General features: G+C 37.1%; 1 protein-coding gene across 4 annotated transcripts in view; it reads left to right on the top strand.

Annotated features, from left to right (window-relative positions):
* ATP10B (ATPase phospholipid transporting 10B (putative)) overlaps positions 1-20,461 on the top strand; it is a 144,775-nt gene that overhangs the window by 76,905 nt on the left and 47,409 nt on the right. For 3 of the 4 annotated variants that reach the window (XM_039343568.1, XM_039343550.1, XM_039343575.1), the window contains exons 2-5: positions 3,967-4,257; positions 6,706-6,900; positions 16,763-16,967; positions 19,121-19,206. In XM_039343568.1, the coding sequence (XP_039199502.1) occupies positions 3,986-4,257; positions 6,706-6,900; positions 16,763-16,967; positions 19,121-19,206 (758 nt within the window). In that variant the 5' untranslated portion in view covers positions 3,967-3,985. Of the gene's footprint in view, positions 1-3,966; positions 4,258-6,705; positions 6,901-7,741; positions 8,318-16,762; positions 16,968-19,120; positions 19,207-20,461 lie in introns of those variants that run through there. The other variant, XM_039343559.1, reaches the window with a different exon arrangement.

The following is a 20,461-nucleotide window of genomic DNA, read 5'->3' as shown; positions in this document are numbered from 1 at the left end:
AGAAAGAAGCTTAAATTCAGTAAATAAACAAATTTTGCACAGCATTTTTACCCAGTGTAAAATACAAACTTTTCAGTTTAAATACCTCTCCAAAATATAACTTTTTAGAAATATGGTAACTCTAAAATATTTAATTTGGGTTCCCCTGGTCACCATCTACTTAATACTTAATATATCATTAAATGCTCTAGAAGACTCTGACTTAAGCAGCTGTTCCCAATGCTGCTAACAGACTTACTTATTATAGACCTTCCCAAGTGAAAAAAAAGTCATTTAAATGTTCACCCATTTTCCTTAGAGCAGTGGTTCTCAACCTTTTTAATGCCGTGACCCCCAACCGGTCGTAAGTCGAGGACTACTCAACCGGTCGTAAGTGGTGCAGCACCGTTTGCAGAATAGGACTTTTGGCGGGCTCAGCAGGGCAGAGACAGCCTGGACAATTCCTATTGGCTTTTGAAAGCCAATAGAATTAGACTCTATTCAAGAGAGTCTATTCTATTGGCTTTCAAAAGCCAGTAGAATAAAAGGGAGTAGCACAGCTAAGGAAAAGGGGGAAAAAATGGCAAACTTTAATCTGTTATTGAGTTTTTTAAAAACACAATTGTTTTGTGCAAAATTATTAAGAAACTGCAAATACAGAAGCATAGCATAAAAGCAATAGCCATCCTTTTTTTTGTATTTGTTTGTAGACTTCAATTAACAAAATCATCCTAAATAGCTGGGATTCTGCATTTAGGTAGGAAAAGCAGATGCACAATTATAGGATTAGTGGATTCCTGGCTTTACGATTGTATATGTAAAAAGCCACTCTCTTCACAGACCATAAGCAAATCATGAGTTAGAAATGGGATGACAATTAAATTCTCTGTAAGCTGCCAAGAGTATAACTCACAGAGACCCACACCTTAATGCAGGCATGTGAAACTCATGACATCACGTGATGTCGCATGACGTATTGTGACTTTTTCCCCATTGCTGGAATTGGGTGGGCACGGTTTCAGTATGACACATCGGGCCCGTGGGCTGGTAGTTTGACATGCCTGCCTTAATGTACTCACTAATAAATGAAGTTGTGGGTACTTCAACACTGGAAGTTTTTAAGAAGAGATTGGATAACCATTTGTCTGAAATGGTATAGGGTTTCCCACCTGAGCAGGGGGTTGGACTAGAAGACCTCCAAGGTCCCTTCCAACTCTGTTATTCTATTATTCTGAAGGCTGGAGTATATCAAATTTAATTCCCAATATTCTGTAATTTTCTTTTACCTGGCATTGTCTGATTAATGAGACTTTATGCATTGCTCTAATTTACATTAGTTATAGGCTGCTGTTAAGGACTGAAACATCTAGATTCTGGCAGAAAAAGTATTCTATCCAAGTAGCAATAAAATCCTTGCTTTGTTCCACTGTCACCTGAACTATTCTTTCAATAATTTAAGGATTCTATATCAAAAAATGCGGTATGAGATTGACAAAGAAGATAAGAGAGTGGGAGACCAAGTGACACAAAGGAATTGGATACATTTATCTTGGAGAAAGACAGTGAAGAATTGACACTGTCTTCTAAAATCAGGCAATGTCTGTTACTTGGGATAAAAAAAAAAAATCAGAATCAGCAAGTTCAAATTATAAGGAATTGTTCTGATCCCTTCTTCTGCATCTAAAAGGCTATCTACTCTTGCATGAATTTCCCACACATGTAAAAAAAAAACAATCATACAGCTCTACTACACATTCCCAGTGTTGAAAAAACATTTTCAGGGTCCAGTCCAAGCTGGGAATAAACAAAATGGAGACTGCTTTAGAAAGAAGGTTCTAGTTTATTGAAGAGCAGAACCACAACAGCATGTGACTTTGGACCACATGTTGCTTGGAGTGGTGGGTTTTTATACCTTCTTGGGCTTTTGTTTTTGGAGTTGTTCCTGTGGCATGAACTTTGATCTGAGGTTCAGTGTGCCCTTCTGGTATTCTAATGGTGGTCGGTTAATCCTATTATGTCCTAAAGGTCATGCCCTGCTTCCCTGGAGCTATGGCTGATGGCTATGTCCTGTGTTGGATTTTTTGGGGTGAGGGGTTGTTGGTTCTGGAGATCTTTGTATTTCCAATCCCATCAGCTCTAAACTTCTCAACTCCAACCTTTCTGAAAGGATTATCAAATCTGCATTTCTACAGACCTGGCCTCTGCTTGGAGCAGAGAAATTTGGGGGGTGGGGTTTCTACCTAAGATTTTCTATTATTCCTTTGGGGAAATATATTCTGCTTTTTTTAATATCTCCTAAAATATTTCTTTCTCTGGGGTGGGGGTGCCATCTTCCTATTGCCAGTAAAGCCAATTTTGCATAAGGGGGCTTTTCGGTGGCCTCTGCCACATTTGTAGAATCCTTAACCCAAGAAATTCTTCAGTTCCCTGTTTTAAGGCAATGCTGAAAACTTTTCAGGAGGAAGGGATACCTTCAACTCAGTGTTGGCTCCTGATAACTGCCTGTATAAACCCTGAAATCCGATTGGTATAGTTTTTCAAAAGCAGCTTGCCATTGGCTCCTTCATGGGACTGACAGTATGCAACTGCCTCAAGATCTCCAGCTGGCTTTGGCCTAAGTCAGGACTAGATTCCCTCACAGATTCCCTGTTTCTAGCCTGGTGTCTTAACCATTGCACCAGACTGGCTCTCCTGGATTGAATTGATTTTATCACCTTTCTGGTTAATATTTTAAAAGTTTTAGACATCTACATTGCATTTTGTTTACCTTATCCTGGTATTAAATGCATACTATATTTTAAATTGTGTGTTGTTTGAATTTGCTTTTTTAAATGCTTTTTAAAACAAAAAGACAAAGTATGTTTCAAGAGGTGAAATAAAAAACCTGTGATTAATTACTCTTCTCCAACTCATAGCAATACTTTGCCTTCCTTTTGTATCTAAGTCTCAGTTCTTAACACTAGGAAAATAGAGACAGGGGATGAGACAAACAGCTGGTCTTTGGACCAAAATACAAAGAAAATATAAAGAGCTCTACAAACTATAGGTTTCCAGAACAGTATCAACTTCAACTGAGAGGTATGTTTTGTACAAACAGTGAAAGAGTCAGAGTTCTGCCTAAAATGCTGGCTTTAGTGGTAAAATGTTATGCCAGAACTTAGTGATTATGTTTCCAGGCTAAATTCCAAATGTTTGCAATGTGTTCTGTTTGCATCAGTATTTAAAAATTAATATGAAAGCTGCTGAGTTGTCATTAGAGCTTTGGCTAGAGGTTTAAACCATTAACTGTCTATGTTTTCACCTGTAGTAGAAGTAGAGAGTTGAAACTGAAATAATGAGAGACTGTATACAGGAGTGGGTTGGATTTAAAATAGTAGATGAGCACACTCTGTGTGACTATGGGATGTATTTGCTGTTTACAAGGCCCAGGTGTGTGTCGTAAGTTGTAATTATCCTTGCTTTTAATTTTTCCCCTCCAGGGAAATGATCTTATAAGCAACACTTTAACCCTTTCTTATCACGAAAGACTTTTCTAACAATACTGACAAAGACGAATATCAGGTTTTTTTTCCTCCTGTTTTTGCTTTTTCCCATATTCTCTGCCCCCCACCACCACCGCCAACAATCCTGGCCCCTTTTTTCCAGCACCAAGGAAGCAAAAGGAGCAGAGCTTCTCTACATGTTCATTGCACACAGCAAGCCTGATGGGATTTCCCTTTGTGTTGTCAAATGTCAGCAACCACTATGACACAGTTCATTGTATTTGTTTGCTCTATAAATCATTCAGTTATGAAGGTTGAAAGAAATTCTGTACGCCTTTCATCATTTTCTGCAAATAGTTAACCATGTGTTCCTCATTTGTTACTTGGGGAAGCATTTTTCTTGTACTGGGTAGCATGTAATGTGTGAACTCAGACACTAGTAGGAGTTGTATTTGCTTTCAGGCTAGAATTGTTTTTCAGCTCCTGTTATGCATTTGTGTTTCAGACATTCCCTATCTGTGACCATGACTTTATCAGTTGACTCAACTGTGTACTGTTGGCAACGGCCAAAAGAAGAAACTTCACAGCTGGAATCAACACCTCTCTTATCCTCTGACAAACCGAGGCAGAAACAGAAACACAACTGGGACAGTTGGAGGGTTGTCTTTCCTAGTAATGCCAGATTTCAAAAGGAGTTGGAAAAAGTCTTGAAGACATATTGCAAAAATAGGATACGAACAACAAAATACACTTTGCTGAGCTTTTTACCTCAAAATCTCTTTGAACAATTTCACAGGTATGAAAATGCACCACTGCTACCATAAGAAAACCAAAATGATCATTATTTTTATATCTGTTTTCAGTAAATGGAAGAAAAGTATTCAGAAAAATACAAAAAAGCACAGAATGCCTTTAGAGAGATTAAGAATCAGATATTGTTGCAGATTCCAAACATCTCCTTTCTATCGTCATCAGAAGTTTTCCATTACTATATATGTCAGGAACGGGCAACACAGCATTGGCACACACAATGTTATACATCAGAGTTTCACAGCCTTGGCAAGCTTAAGACATGTGGACTTCGCCTCCCAGTATTCCTCAGTTAGCATACCGAGACTTAGAAACACTAGTGTATATGATTTTCCTACATAGCACCAAACATTAAAATAAAATTATTTCTTTATTTTAAAATGACCAAAATCTTATGAGATTTTGAGTGACAGTGCCAAAACCTTGAAAGATTTAATCTAAATTTTTGCCTATATATAGTATCTCTACTACAGATCTCATTCACAACAGATATTCAGTGAACTTTAAATTAAAAGTGGGAATGATTTATACAGTGTATAAATACTCTATATTAGAGTGCAGAGCAGAGCAACAAAGATGTTTAGGGGACCGGAGGCTAAAACATGTGAAGAATGGTTGCAGGAATTGGGTATGTCTAGTTTTAATGAAAAGAAGGACTAGGGGGTAACACGATAGCAATGTTCCATTATTTAAGGGGCTGCCATAAGAGGGTGTCAATCTATTTGGAAACTTATCAAGGAGAGAACCAACCAAGGTCTAAGGAGAAAATTCCTGGCAGTTAGAACAATTAATCAGTGGAACAAGTTACTTCCAGAAGTTGTGGATGCTCCATCACTAGAGATTTTTAAGAAGAGATTGGACAACAATTTGTCTGAAATGGTATAGGTTCTCCTGCTTGAACAGGGGGTTGAACAAGAAGACCTCCAAGGTCCCTTCCTGTTATTCTGTTCTGTTCAGTATATTAGAGTGGAATCTAATACTTCTTTTTGGCATCATCTGTGGATGTGGGAAGGAAATTTGCCCCCTCCCCTCCACACACACATACACACACAACCCTATAAATCTGTTTTTAAAAAGTCAGAAGAATCTCCAGAGCTCATGGGGAAGACTACAGAAGGGAAGGGAAGGATTGGATCTAAGTCCCATTGTGCAACAGGAAGTCACACAGGCAACATTAAATTCCATATTTAGATAAGGATGATTACTTATAAAATGAATAATAAGGGACAGTCCAATAGCTTTTTAAACAATAGCTCCTTTAGTATGACAATAGATTGTGATGTGTGTCAAACGTTGCCTAATTCTAATGTGTTGGGAGAGGCTTGGTGACTCATTGGGAGCTATAAATAACACTTCTTTAAGTAAGGAGATGCTACAGATCTTCAGGAAGCTATTCTAAGCACCCTTTAGAAGAAGAAGCTTTAATTAAACTCATCTGACCTGAGAAATTATAGACCAGTCTTGAATAGCCCTGTGACAGCAACTGGGTCATGACAAAGCGGCTATACATTTTCTCTGTTAGAATGGATCATCCAAAACAATTTAAAACCATCCCAAGGCCTATTTGGGAAATTGAAGTTGAAGCCATGAGATAATCTACAGTTCTGCTTGTGGCTCTCAAAAGTCTGTAGGTCATTTATGTGGCTTTAATCTGCGCATATTTTTACATTTGGGCGTAAATGTTCTTCATACTGTGAAGAGAAATAACAGAATAGTTGGGGGTTAGGGTTGGATCAAGAAAGAAACAGGGAAGCAAAAAGTTAAAGCTACCTCTGGGATGTTAATCCAAATTAGTGAAGCCATGATACTAGGATATTTTTAAAAAAAAAAAAAAAAAAAAGAACTCCATATTCCAGTGGTCCCCAACCTTTCTGGCACCAGGGACCAGTTTCATGAAACACAATTCTTCCATGGACCAGGAGGTGGTGGTTTCACATACAATCTAGATCCCTTGCATGCACAGATGAAACTTCTCTCATTCACCTGCCGCTTCCATGGCCCAGTTCCCAACAGACCACAGACTGGTACCAATCTGTGGCCCAAGGGTTGGGGAACCCTACTGTACACCATCTTGCTTATTTCAAACCTTCCCACATAAATGGTACAGCTGGCTTGCCACTGTGCCACAGACTAACTCATCACATTTTAGTCTAATATTTTATGCAAAATCACCCTGCATACTTCATGTGGTTCAGTGCATAATAGAAACATGAAAAATTAAATTAATTTGGTAAACCATGGAACATGCATTGCATAAACACAGTTTGTGGGCAGAGTTAACTTTAGCCACTAAAGCAAACGAAAGAATAAGGGTTTGTTTGTTAATTTGTTTGATTGTTTACTAATTATGTCTGACCTAGAAATCATTGCCTCAGTAAGCTCAATAAGAAAAATGATAAATGTAACAACTCCATTAATGATTCTATCTTTTTAGGTTGGCCAACGTCTACGTCCTCCTCTTGGTGGTCATCAACTGGTTCCCACAACTGGAAGTTTTTCATAAGAATATCACAATGATACCTTTAGTTGCTATGCTTTTAGCTATAGCAGTTAAGGATGGCATTGAAGATTATAAAAGATACAAACTGGATCAGCAGATCAATTCTTCTAAAACAAAGGCATACAATAAGTAAGTCTATAAATGTGTAGTTACATTATTTCTCCTGATATCCCCATCCCATCCCGCATATTGATATAAGCAATAAATTTTGAGAATACAATGTGTGGCAGAAGATAATTTTATCTTTATAATATTGCTACAAATCTGTTAGTTCGTTCAATTTCCTGTTAAAAATTGTATCTCAAACATCAATTATGACAATTGTCACAAAATTCAATCCTACTGTTATGCCATAGTTATTTGGATTTCTACAGAACTATGATTTATTTCACATAAGCAATCATGTAATATGCCTGGTTTTAGCATACTGGTTTCTACAAACCATGATTTGCAACCAAAGTGATTTCTTTAATAATCCATAGTTAAAGCATGGTTTAAGGTGAAGCTATTCTACAGGTATTGCTCCTAGTGCACATAGAATATATCTCCACTCCTTTGGACATTGCTTTGAATAATATTTTGACAGTGCAGATAGCTGGAGATGCAAGCATTTTGGGGAATGGCATACAAGCTATGGAAAACAGTGTAATTTCCATGCAGAGAAATGTGACTGCTTGAAGTTGTTGTTTTAAATTTCAAGTATTTATAATTCTGCATAGAATTATAAAGGCCATATAATCCATACTAACACATATCTGAGATTCAAGTAGGAGACCACTGAACTTCTGTCTTCTATTTTATACTGTTCAGAATGTTTCAGTGTTATTGTACAGCCAAGGAAAAAATCCAGATCGGCAGCAAAGCAGGCACTAGGACCCAGAATTACTCTTTTTGATGGCAGCAAAACTGGTTTGCTGAAGGATGACACCTCTGTGTTTCAACAGGTGTTGACTAAAGCAAGCAAAAGAAATTGGCTCAATTAAATGCAGCCTGACACTTCACCCTGGAACAAACCGACTGGAATATAGTTTGTATTTAATTCTTTAAGTGTAGCTTTAAAGGGGAAGGAAGATGTCAAGGAAATGTGCTCAATAACATTCCTATGGGATATACTTTGGTTCAGAAGACCGTGCTGCCAGAGTGTTGTCTCAGAGTCTGAGAGTGTGGAATCTGTGACGAGAAGGAAAAGGGAAAAGAATGAAGAAACTAAACGAGTTGTGCTGTCGAACTTGCCCTTTGAAGCCAAGTGGAAAGAAAATCCAAATAGACGTCATGCAGGCAACAAAATCAAGACCACCCGATACACATTCTTGTCTTTTATCCCTAAAAATATTGTTGAACAGTTTCACCGCTTTGCCAACGTATATTTTGTGGCCATCGTTGTTCTTAATTTTGTGCCAGTAGTAAGTGTTTTTGAGCCAGGAATATCTGTGTTGCCCATCTGTGTTATAATGGCCATCACTGCTCTTAAAGATGCTTGGGAAGACTTCCGGAGATACAAGCTGGACAAGGAGATCAATAGCATGTGCTGCCTAGTATACAACAGGTAAATACATTCTGGGATGCAATTTGGGGATGTATCAGAAGCAACTTTAATGAGCCTTCAAATATTATCTAATATTACTACTAAGTAACATAAGGCTTAAATAATTTAGCTAAGTCCTTGAAAACAATATTTCAATATTGCAAAAGAGAGTGAGATTTTCTTTATCAACCCCAGCAGGTCACTTTCTCCTGCTTCTTTCTCTGTTCAAAACTAAACTTATGTGACATATCATAGAGATGTGGTGCTCATTGCAAAGGCAATAGCCATAGTTTATGATTTTGGTAATTTTAATTTTGATCCTTTCTAAATGTTTCCCAACTTGTTTTGTTTTTGTTCTGTTTTTTTTTTCACAGTTGTCATATTACATGACAATCCTTTCCTATAGCTAGTCAGAACCTATAAAATCAGAACAGTGAGCAAAATATGTGCAGAGTTTCTATAATACTTTGAGGAGTCCATCTCTTGGTTTTTGAAAATGATATCCGTGTTGCTATCATCGTTTACTGAACTTTAAATTTCAAGTTTTGATAATCATGTTTCTTTTCTTACAACCATTATAAAGATAATATTTAACCTATAGTTTTTGTTACTATTTAGTTTATTATTATATTTCTGTTCGTAGTTTCTTGGTCTAAAGGAGAACTATTCAGTAATCTTTTGGGTTAAAAATGTGCATAGCCCAGTTCAGATACTACAGTCAAACCACAAAGCCAACCATCAGAGCTATCCCTAAGGCCTTAGAGTTTCTTTCTCCTCCTTCCTTCTTCCTTCTGGTATTACAATTCCTTCCCTTGCTTACTTGGTCACCATACTTTGTCACCCACACAAAATAAGAATTATTAAAGCAGGATATAGAGATGATATAGAGATGAGAGAGATATGGGGCAAAACTCAGGTTAACACGTCTTCCTTGTTTAGAAACTCGGGAATAAAGTACAGATAGTAATAAAACACTCTTTTTCTATTCCTAAGAGCACTAAGTTTTATTGCTATCTGTACTTTATTCCTGAGTTTCCAAACAAGGAAGAAGTGTTAATCTGAGTTTTGCCCCATATCTCTCTCATCTCTATATCCTGCTTTAATTTTAGATTAACTCACTGAATTCCAAATCGTCTCCTAAACTTTCCAGTCTCAAACTGTAGCATAAATATACCACAGGATTGTCATTCTGGCTAATAGGCCAATGTCTAATATATTTTAGGAAGGATGGAAAGGCTTTTCCATGGGCATTTACCATAAAGGCTTTATTTCTTTGCCAGGTTAGACTATCCAAACTGTGGCTTGTCATGATGTCCAGCTATGGGGGGAACATTTTTTGTTACTATTTGTCATCCAAACAGCAAGTTGGCACCAGTATGGAACATAATTTCAGACAAAAGTCTAAAGAATGATAGTGTACAGGTGTATATTTGAATACCATACTATTGGACAAGATCTCTGCTTCCTTGACATGTAAGAGAAGAGTAAAACAAACATTTTCTTCAGCAGCAACAAATTTTGACGATTCCCCTTACTCTGAATTGCCTCAGGGCTCTGACCTAAACTCAAAATTAGAGGAAGCTGAGTTAGTAGATAGGAACTGCCTTCCCTAAGGCAAGTGACAAATTTTGGCTAATTGGACAGGGGCACTTAATTTACCTCCTGATGTCACTTAGAGCTTTCCATATCTCACTTGGTATTTTCCATATGGTTGTCCTTCAACATTCCCTTGGAGATATGTGCTATAGCAGTGGTTCTCAACCTTTCTAATGTCGCAACCCCATAATACAGTTCCCCATGTTGTGATGACCCCCAACCACTTATACATCACTGGGTGCCAGGGGCATGGCCAAAAAAAGGGGGGGGAAATGGCGGACAGCCTTGTTTGGCGACCCCCGTGAAATGGTCGTTCGACCCCAAATGGGGTCCCAACCCACAGGTTGGGAACCACTGTGCTATAGGTATATCAGAACACTTTAATTGCCTTGATATATCAGAACACCTTGAATATAGAAAATTGCCTTTTTTTCTGGTGACAAATTAAAAAAATAATAATTATATCGGCTACAAGGAAAACTTGTGATTAAAAAGTTGAAAGATTGTAAAATGGATGAGATCCTTTATCATTGTTTTTAGCAGTACTCTTCTATCAGGTTTTCTATCAGGTTTAAAGATATTGATAACAAACTGTGCTTCCCATAGCTTGACTACTTTACATACATATTCACATAACCTGGATCTGTCTGGATACAAGAATTTTTCACACACTGCTACAATATTATGAACTGGGATCCACAGAATGCCAGTTGGATTCATCTTACATAAGATTTCTTAAATTGAAGGGTTCCTGCCAGATGCGTCTAATGAAAGCTCTTCCATAACCTTCTTAACATTATTTCATCACTGCTTTTATAAAAAGAAAGTTTATTTTAGTTTTGCTCTTAGTCATTCTTCCTTATATGCAAAAAAAAACCTGAAGGCCAACATCAGGGCACCAAATGAGGAAAAATTTTGTTTTGTTTTATTTTATTTATTTATTATTGATTAAATTTTATGCTGCCCTCGTAAAGTGACTGGTTTCTCACTATTTATGTCTAACACTGTGAAGTACTTCGGCTTATTTTACACAGTTGCAGCTAGTTCCTAAACCAGAGCCTTTAATGTTTAAGACAAATCTTCACAGGCTATTGTGAGATTTCTCTTAGAAAAGCTTGTCCTAATATATGCTCATCTTCAAGCTTAATCTTACATGGAATTGCTTTGCATAATGTTATTAATGTACATGCTGCAACACTGAAATAACTCCGAGCAATGAATTAATGGAGGTACAATATTTATCAGGGAGACAGGCTCTTGCTTCTTCTTGCCAAAACTTTACTTTACGTGCAATTCCATTACTGGAAAAGCTAGGTGCATCTTCGGTCATTGCCTGTACCACACCTTCTGGTTCCAGTGCTTGGTGTAATGCAGGTTTCGAGAAAGGTGTTCTCCCAATAGAAAATGAATGTTTGAATGTACATGTCTATAAAAAAATTCTTCCACATCTAAGCATGTGATTAAACTGTTCCTGAAGACATCCCATTCATTTTGAACATTGATTTTGTTCATTATAAAGAAAAAAGGAATGCTAGCAACACCTATGCAGTAGTTCTTCAGAGTGTTGGTACTATTAGGCTGTATTTAAATTGCTTTCACAAATTCCTACCGGTTGTGCTTTTCAGTCACAACCTGGGAGAAGGAGAAAAAGGGTTTAGTGCTAATTGGCAATCTTTTGCCACATGTCCTAACAAAGCAAGACTGCAAGAAATATAAAGAAAATCAGCCTAATATGATCTGTACTTTCTAAAAGATCAGTTCTTTTTGGGAAGAAGAAAAGGGGAGTCATTCATTTGGATCTGATTGGACTTGGGCAAAATGTATTGAACCAGAGGTAGATCCAACCCTGCTTCATAAGTAGAGGTTGGGAAAAATCAAATTATGGATATAAAATATAAGGGCTCCACCCACCCCAAAATCAGAACTACTCTATAGGCAATAACCAACTTCATTTTCTATTAAACATTCCTAACTTTGGGACAGACACTGTGAATTTCCTGGAAACACAAGAAACAAAATTAAAGAGTTCTAAAATGAAAACCATGGCTTAGTTCTCTACGCTATCTACCTCTATATCCAACAAAACTCAAAATAATTTGCAAGGATTTGGTGGCTTTAAAGTGAATCAGTATTGTTCTATGGTGTAGTGTAATAGTAACCACTACCAACAACAGCATGTAAAGAGTTTTATGCAAACCTCATTGTAGGAGGACAGCACCCCCCCCCCCAGAGAAAGAAATATTTTGTAGAATATTAAAAAGGCAGAATATATTTCCCCAAAGGATCTTAAAGGCAGAAAAGCAAGCCTAGTTTTTCTTAAATAGCCCCAAGCAGAAACTAGGCAGTGGCCAGCTTTTAGAAATGCAGATGTGATAATCCTTTCAGAAAGATTGGAGCCAGAAAGCTAGAAGCTGGTGAGATTAGGAAGACAAAGACCCCTAAAATCTACATGCCCCACTCAAACTTTAAAAGACATGACCTTTAGGACATAATAATATTAACCCATCAATACCAAAAAGAACACACTCAAAAGCTCAGGTCAAAGTACATGACACAGGAAATACAAAGCCTCAAGCAGGAAAAACTCCAAACACAAAAGCCCAAAAAGTTTTAAAAACCCACCACTCCCAGCTACATGTGATCAGCTTTCCCAGAGCCACGCTTCTGAAACCTCATGTTGAAATGTATAAATCAAACTAAAGATAATATGATTGTATTTGATCTTAATATATAGTATACTCTCTGAACTCAGCCACTGTTGCTTAATGGTGTGGTCTATGGCTTCATGAATTGTGCAATCCAGATCAATTGTTCCTTTCCCTGAGAGAGGGAAGTAATGAGGGATGTTGAATTCATGAGAACTCAGGGGCAAGGCTGCATTCCTTAAAAATCATTTTAATCTGGCCGTCTTTTTAAATCATACTGGTTGCCCTGGATTGGAGAAGATTTTGGAATTGCAATTTTTTTTCTAATAGAGTATTGGAGAATTAGAAGCTAGAGCAGTAAATTCCAGTTCCATTCTTATATAATAGACTGCTTCCAGACTTTTGCTCTGTTGGCCTGAAAATGTCATTTGGGAGTCAATATACAGTTAGGGTGCTATTAGATTTAGTCTTCTCTCAGAATGTCAATTATGAGCATGAATCATACTTTGTTATCTTAGATGGAAGAACCTCTTCAGTCACAGAACTAGCCCAGTGATCATCATTTCTGCCTTGGAAAAAACTGTTTTAGATTACCATGATGCACAGTAGATGGGGCTTCTCTTGAAAGAATTGGGAGGTTTCAGATACTAATGACATGACCTCTAGATTGTTTGCTACCACATGAATCTACCTTGTCTTTAACCTCTTTGGTTACTTGTGGTCTCCCAAATACAATTGTAGGTACTGGTGTAAAAAAGCTCTGTACAACCTGTGAACAGAGTTCTTTGTCTCTTCTATCATAACGAGTGAAAAGCTTTTCCCCAAGTGTTCTTTTCCTTATAAATACTCACATGCCATCAATTCGTTAGTTGCCCTAGTTGTAGAAAGCCATCTTAAAGAATATTTACTTGCTACCTGGCACACTTAGTTTAAAATCCTACTTTCAATTAATCTGCTCAGGGTTTTTTGTAAACTGTCAAAAGATTACATCCAGAATATATCAGTACACCATATGTATTTCCTAGTTGATGGATTCAGGGCCATAACAATAGCATTTAGATTTATATATTGTCCCAGAATGCTTTACAACATTCTCTGGACAGTTTACAATATTAGCATTATTTGCATATCTAATCATTACTGTCCTTTTATATGGCAATAAATGCTGTATGCGGCCAGGCATGATTATGACTAGTTATTTTTTTCCTTCTCTTATTAAAAAGCACCATGTGAAAGTCTCAAGTAACCGAGGCCATGATGACCAGCAAAGGCCAATAACTATGAGTCTATGTGATGTCATGGCATATGAAAGTTTGAGACTTTGTAACATTACAATCTCAACTTTTTACTTTTACACATTAGTATATATTTGTTATATATAACAACAAATCTATCTAATTGGCAAAACCAAAGTTAAAATTTCATTTTTTTTCATCACAAGCACAAAATCCAGAAGTGATATCCAAATAAAAAACATAAATATATTCTCCTCTTTGAATAGAATAATCAGTTTAACTATTACTGCTTTATCCTTCTTGCTGTTGAAATAATGTGTATTTCTATTTGCACTTAATAACCTTTATAAACTATCACCATTTATATTAACAAAATTCATTGTTTTCTTTCAAATTCTTTAACCTTTAACAATAAAAGTTATATACTAAGGAAAGTTTGTGACTTGGAATGTAAGAGGACTGAATATCAAAGTGTATGAATTAACAAATGAAATAAAAGAATATTGTCTGTACACAGTGTGAAACTAAAAGTGAGGGGAAAGATGTAATAGATCCAAGTAAAGATTGAATGACTTTTATTGAAATTGAGTTGATTTATACATGAATGGAGCAAGAGCAGGCTTAATTAGGAATGAAAGTGCTAAAATATATTAATTGCTGTGGATTGCATATAAAAATAGGAATCCATAGAATGGTGACAGTTGCAAATTAAACTCCAGTGAATGGTGATTATAGAAGAACTGGAGAACAGTCTCTTGAGAAAATAATTCAGCATTCTGAATGAATGTTATCTGAATGAAAACATTATTCTGTTAGGTGACATAAATAGCTGGTAGGAATGAGAGTGCAAATAACGTGACTGGGCCTTTCAGAAACCCAAGAAAGAATGAGAATGCTGATCTATGGTTACCTTTTTTTAAAAAAAAAATGCCTGTTTTAAGCATAAAAAGATTCATACATATGCATGTTAAAAGAATAAATGTAAATCTAAAAGCATGACCTGTGGTTCGAAAAATGAAGTTTTCTTGAGAGAGATGAGCAAAAAGTACTGGGAGTGTATGCCAGTGTATTCTTCAGATGGAGTCAATCAAATAAAGAAACTCATCCCAACAGCCCACTAAAACAAGCAAACACCACTATCAGATAACAGCAATATTACTGGAATTGGATGGTCACTTGAATGACAACAGCAAAGTCAAGAGCAAACAATTCTCATATTTTATTCAAAAAAAACCCTCCCCCAAACTGGATAAAACAAGAAAAAGTGAAGATGATATAGAGTTGGATGGTGTCGATGTAACTAGGAATCTTGCTGATGGTGGACCAATGAAGAACAAAGAAAATCGAAAGCTGGAAAGAGAGAATTCGATGGAAAACTAGAAACATGGGTTATAAGAAGGTGGAGAGAAAAAGAGAAAGAAACAAAAAAATATAACGGGTACAAAAGAGGATGTAGGACAGTGATGACAAAACTTTTAGAGACTGAGTGCCCAAACTGCAATCCAACACCCACTTATTTATTGCTGGGTGCCAGGTGGGCATGGCCCACTGGGTGGGCATGGCTGTGGTGATCATGGCAGACTAGGTGGGTGTGGCCAAGGTGGGCCTGGTCACCTCGATGTTGCTCATGGAGAGGGACGCCTGTGGGGGCCGGGCAGGTTGGGGGAGATCCAGGGGGTCTCTGGCAGGTGGGGTGGTGGGTAGGAGGCTCGTCCTGTGGGTTGAGGCAAGGCAGGGTGGGGGTGACATTATCTCAAGGCAAGGCAAGGCAGGGGCTGGGGCAGCTGCTGCCTGACACCATCAGCCCCTGCACACATAGTCCAGAGAGTGCATGGGGGCCAACAGTGTCCATCAGCAGCCACAGCCTGACGGTCCCTCAACTGGCGCACTCTGGGGCTCCGCAGCCCGCCACCAGCAGTTCAGAGAAGTGCCCACAGAGAGGGCTCTGAGTGCCACCTCTGGCACGCGTGCCATAGGATCGCCACCACTGATGTAGGAGTTCTGTTGAAAAAGCATTAGAAAATAAACTGAATAAATGGCCAGTGGACATAAAGAAAAAAGTCATTTGAAACAGAGTGAAAAATAATGTGTTACACATTATCATGGAAGGGTATGAAATTATGATAGTGGGAAGGATGAAAAAAAATCTGTGATGAAAAGGTAACATGAAAAAGCCTGTGGGTAAGGAAAAATCCATGTAAGGGAATGATTGCTGCAAAAAATAAAGATAAATATAGTACAAATATAGAGAAGACTGAAGTGGGCGGCTATAACAAATCTAAATAAGTAATGTGGGTACACTCTTCGGTGTTAACAATAACTTAAGAGTGTTAGAGGATGCTAATGTGTTTTGACTGCATTTCTGAAAACAAAATCCATTTCATTTTATATACTGCCGTCCTACAGCTTTAAACAAGCCAATTTTTTTTTGCAATAACTCAAATGATTTTTAAAAAAATCTTTATTAGCAATCATCTTTTCTAAGATGTTAATACTCTGTTGACCTAAGGAAAAAAGATGTACCTGAAATTTTAGACCATTATATGACAATATAGATTAAATAAGCAATTTTTGTATATTTGTCCTTCTCCTTAAAAACTTGTTGATAGCTTATTGATCCACTTGAACTTAAATATATGAACCTAAGGGAATCCCTCTGAGTACATATATCAATGATATAATATCAACTTTCACAACATCTGGTTGCTGTGAAAGTTGATACAGTTCACTTTCTGTATTTATCTTAGCAATTGTTTTTTTTAATTTATTTTAAGATTCTTTTTCCAGAGTCACCTGTTGAGATAGAAAGCCATGCAGATTGAATGAATGAACAAATGAATGAATGAATTTGCTTTCTCCATAAATCCACTTACATTTTAAAAAAATGTCTTTGAACAAAATGCTTTCCTGTGCCCTAAGGAAAAGAAGTGCTCTGTGCCTTGATGGGGCAGTCACAGATTGTTAACTGATGGTGCATCTTCTCATAACAGGAGCCGAAACACCTACATTGAGAAGTGCTGGAAAGATGTTCAAGTGGGAGACTTTGTGCAGCTGCAATGCAATGAGGTCATTCCTGCTGATATTCTACTGTTATACTCCTCTGATCAGAACAGGATCTGTTACTTGGAGACAGCAAATCTTGATGGTGAAACCAACCTTAAACAAAGACAAGTTGTGAAAGGCTTCTCCCATCAGGTAAACAACTTTCCTCTCTTTCCTTGGTAGAGGAGAAGTGATGGAAGGGTACAGTTGGGCCCTGGCTTCACATATTTGAAACCTTTGATTATTTCAGTCAAGATTAGGAAAGTAAATCATTAAACCTAACCCTCCCCATCTTCTTTCTCCTCTTCATTTGGAGCAGTTTTCTAAGCCACTGATTTTTAATACTGACATAGAGTGCCGCAAGATAGGATCACAAGACTAAACACTTAGGGCAGTGGTTCTCAACCTTTCTAATGTCGCAACCCCATAATACAGTTCCCCATATTGTGATGACCCCTAACCACTTATACATCACTGGGTGCCAGGGGCGTGGCCAAAGAAAAGGGGGGAAAATGGCGGACAGCCTTGTTTGGCGACCCCCGTGAAATGGTCATTCAACCCCAAATGGGGCCCCAACCCACAGGTTGAGAACCACTGACTTAGGGAATAATTTATATCAGCCTTTGTTTGCAAAATGTATGAAGATGGGACCATTTGAGGTGCAGAATTCAATGGAATCTGTGGAAAAGCGGTATGGAGGTCTTGTAAGACAGCCTCGGGTTCTTATTCCAAGTTATAATTATTAATAGAATAGAGCAGAAGGGAGGAGAAAAGTAATATTTACAACATATCAGCTATTAAAATGTTACATAAAAGCTGAGTTTTGGAATGTAGGTTTCGAAGTTTTGCCAACACAGGAAGGGGCATGCTCTACTCCAGGCCTGCACAGAAACTCCCAGCCTGTCAGCACATTTGTCTAGACTGTCAGATGCTTGATAAGGCTACAGTTAGATGGGGGAGGAGGAGGGTGAAAAAAAAACAGGCGATTTATTTTGCTCCAAAGTGATGAGCCAGTTTGTAGGCTGCAGTGTCAGATTGTCATCTACACTGTGCAGATTGATCTTGATTGGTTATATCAGTGTGTACATCCTGAGAATGAGGTTCTACGTTTACCCCTAACCAAGACACAGTCATTAATTTCAAGCAAGCCATTAATGGTCTCCAGAGATATATCTTGAAGAGAATGTTGTGACCACCAGTTTAAAAAAACCCATTAACTTTTTACCAATATGTAACATTCTCTTGCACCTTTACTCAGTTTTCTTCAGGATCTTTTTAAAAAAAAATAACGTAATTTTGTTTATAATAATAAAAGAAAGAGCAAGTGAGCGAGAGTGAGTGAGTGAGTGAGAGAGAGAGAGAGAGAGAGAGAGAGAGAGAGGAAATTGTAAAGGAAAAGAAAAAAACAGAAAAAAGAAAGAAAAAAAAGAAAAGCAAGAATATAATAAAGAAAAAAGAAATATAGAAAGAAGTGACTTCCAGCCCTATCACAAGTATAAATAACCTTACTAACACTTCATCCCTATATATAGACATACATAGTATTGTGTTTTTATTCAAATGCATTGAAGGGACTTCAGACCCAATTTAAAATCACTTATTTCAGGACAAAACTAAAGCTTCATCCACCCACTGGAAATGTGCATTTTTGAATGCTAAATTCAGTGGAATATGAAAAATTGATTATCAGTATTAGCCTTAATTCAAATTTAAGCCTGATTGGCCAGAAATAATAGGCATTTTAATATCCTTATTCTAGTGTTAATATTTTTTTCAGAAGCAGTATAATAAATATTTCCTTTTATCTATTTTATATATAAATCCATTTGTGAAACATTTTTAATTTTGGAAGACATATTATTTAAGTTATAGAGTGATTTCTCAAATACATTAATGATAAAGTCAGCATCTTCTACAGATCAAAAAAGTATTTTTAAATGTTTCTTTTTTTCAGTGCTACATATTTAACCTTTTCTAGCCTTACCTGTGTTGTACCTCCCCCATTATGTTGCATTCCAAATTCATTGAATTTCAACCTTTGTAATAATAGACACTGGAATCTAATAAATCTAGATTGCACCAACTTGGGGTAGGTTGGATTAATTCATTGGCTTCATTCAGCTACTGTTACATTACAATAAGTACTTGAATGGGGTCACATTTTAGATTCATTCATGCCATATTAATCTGCAGTTATCACTTTTAGCCATTGAAGAAATGTTGGGACAACTCTTAAAAACCGACTGAAAAAATATCCATTTGCTACTATAAATCACTAATTTTGTTTTGTTTTGTTTTGTTTACAGAATACTGAATTTGAGCCAGAATTGTTCCAAAATATCATTGTTTGTGAAAAACCTAACAATGATCTCAATAGATTTATAGGCTACATGTAAGTTACTGCAGTTTTGGTTTTTACCATTCAATCACTATTATCATAGCCAGTAGAGAAAAGTAACAAAATATGTATGTGTCATGATTTTGCAACACATTTTATTATTTATCATTGTTGTAGTTTGTAAAGAATGCCATGTTATTATGTTATGTTATGTTATGATTGCATTCTACCTGAAATATTTTGAGATATTGTGAACAATTTATATAAGTACTGAATTATTGCAGTCTTTCCAAGCATGCATATAGTCCAGAAATGAAATATTCAGCAATATTTTGCTATATTTGTTCTTCTTCACTGAGGATTAAGATTGAATAGACCAGTAATGGTGAACTGTTTAGAGACCGAGTGTCCAAACAGCAACCCAAAACTCACTTATGCATTGTTGGGTGCCGAGTAGGTGTGGCCCACTGAGTGGGTGTGGCCCATTGGGTGGGTGTGGCTGCGGTGGTAACAACAGACTGGGTGGGACTAAAAAGTTCAATCAATCAATTCCAACTTTGCAAGATCTTTTTTTTTCCTGTGAGAAATTGAAACTGACTGATTGATTGAACCTTTTTTTTGTATATGGCAGCAGAGGCCTAAAGCGAAAAGGTTTTATAAAACCCAGCTGAAGGCCTAGGACTGGGGCAACGGCGCGCATGCCCACAGAGAGGGCTCTGAGTGCCACCTCTGGCACCCGTGCCATAGGTTCGCCACCACTGGAATAGGCTGTTAGTGCTCTGTCCTTCTGCAGAGAACTTTGTGTGTGGCTTTAGCACTTTAGGAATAAAATTTATTTTATTCTCTACCAAAGTATCCTTATAAAGTGGGAGCAATTGTCATTGTTTAAGTATGAAATTAGATGGATTTGTATGAGGAGCTTTCTTCAGAAAGAATTTTAATGGGCTCAGGAGCTCTGCAATGAATTCTATATCAGAATCAGGGATTCAGAGATTGCACCAAAAGACTGTTTTGTGACCTCATTTCAAAGAGATGCAGCATATAAGGAAGTCAACCACATTTCTGAAATTCTGCTCTCTTCAGCTTAAAATGCTCTTAGGTCCTCCTCTTTTCAAAAATGCAAATGTGGGGGACAATTAATGAAATGTTTGTCTCACCCATTTCCATCCTCAATTTCCTTTTATAATGAGAAATATCCAAAGAGCTGTAATTGTATTAATATTCCATAAACTGAGGAGTGTATCATTTTTATTTCAAAGGATGCAATCTTTTATCTGTGTCTCTCTGGCTGTTTCCTGACAGGAATATC

Source organism: Crotalus tigris, unplaced genomic scaffold (assembly GCF_016545835.1).
Source record: "Crotalus tigris isolate CLP2741 ecotype Arizona unplaced genomic scaffold, ASM1654583v1 scf7180000017551.9496454, whole genome shotgun sequence".
In the NCBI taxonomy this organism is placed as follows: domain Eukaryota; kingdom Metazoa; phylum Chordata; class Lepidosauria; order Squamata; family Viperidae; genus Crotalus; species Crotalus tigris.
The sequence above is the reverse complement of the archived record's forward strand: the minus strand, read 5'-3'. Positions and strand labels throughout refer to the sequence as shown.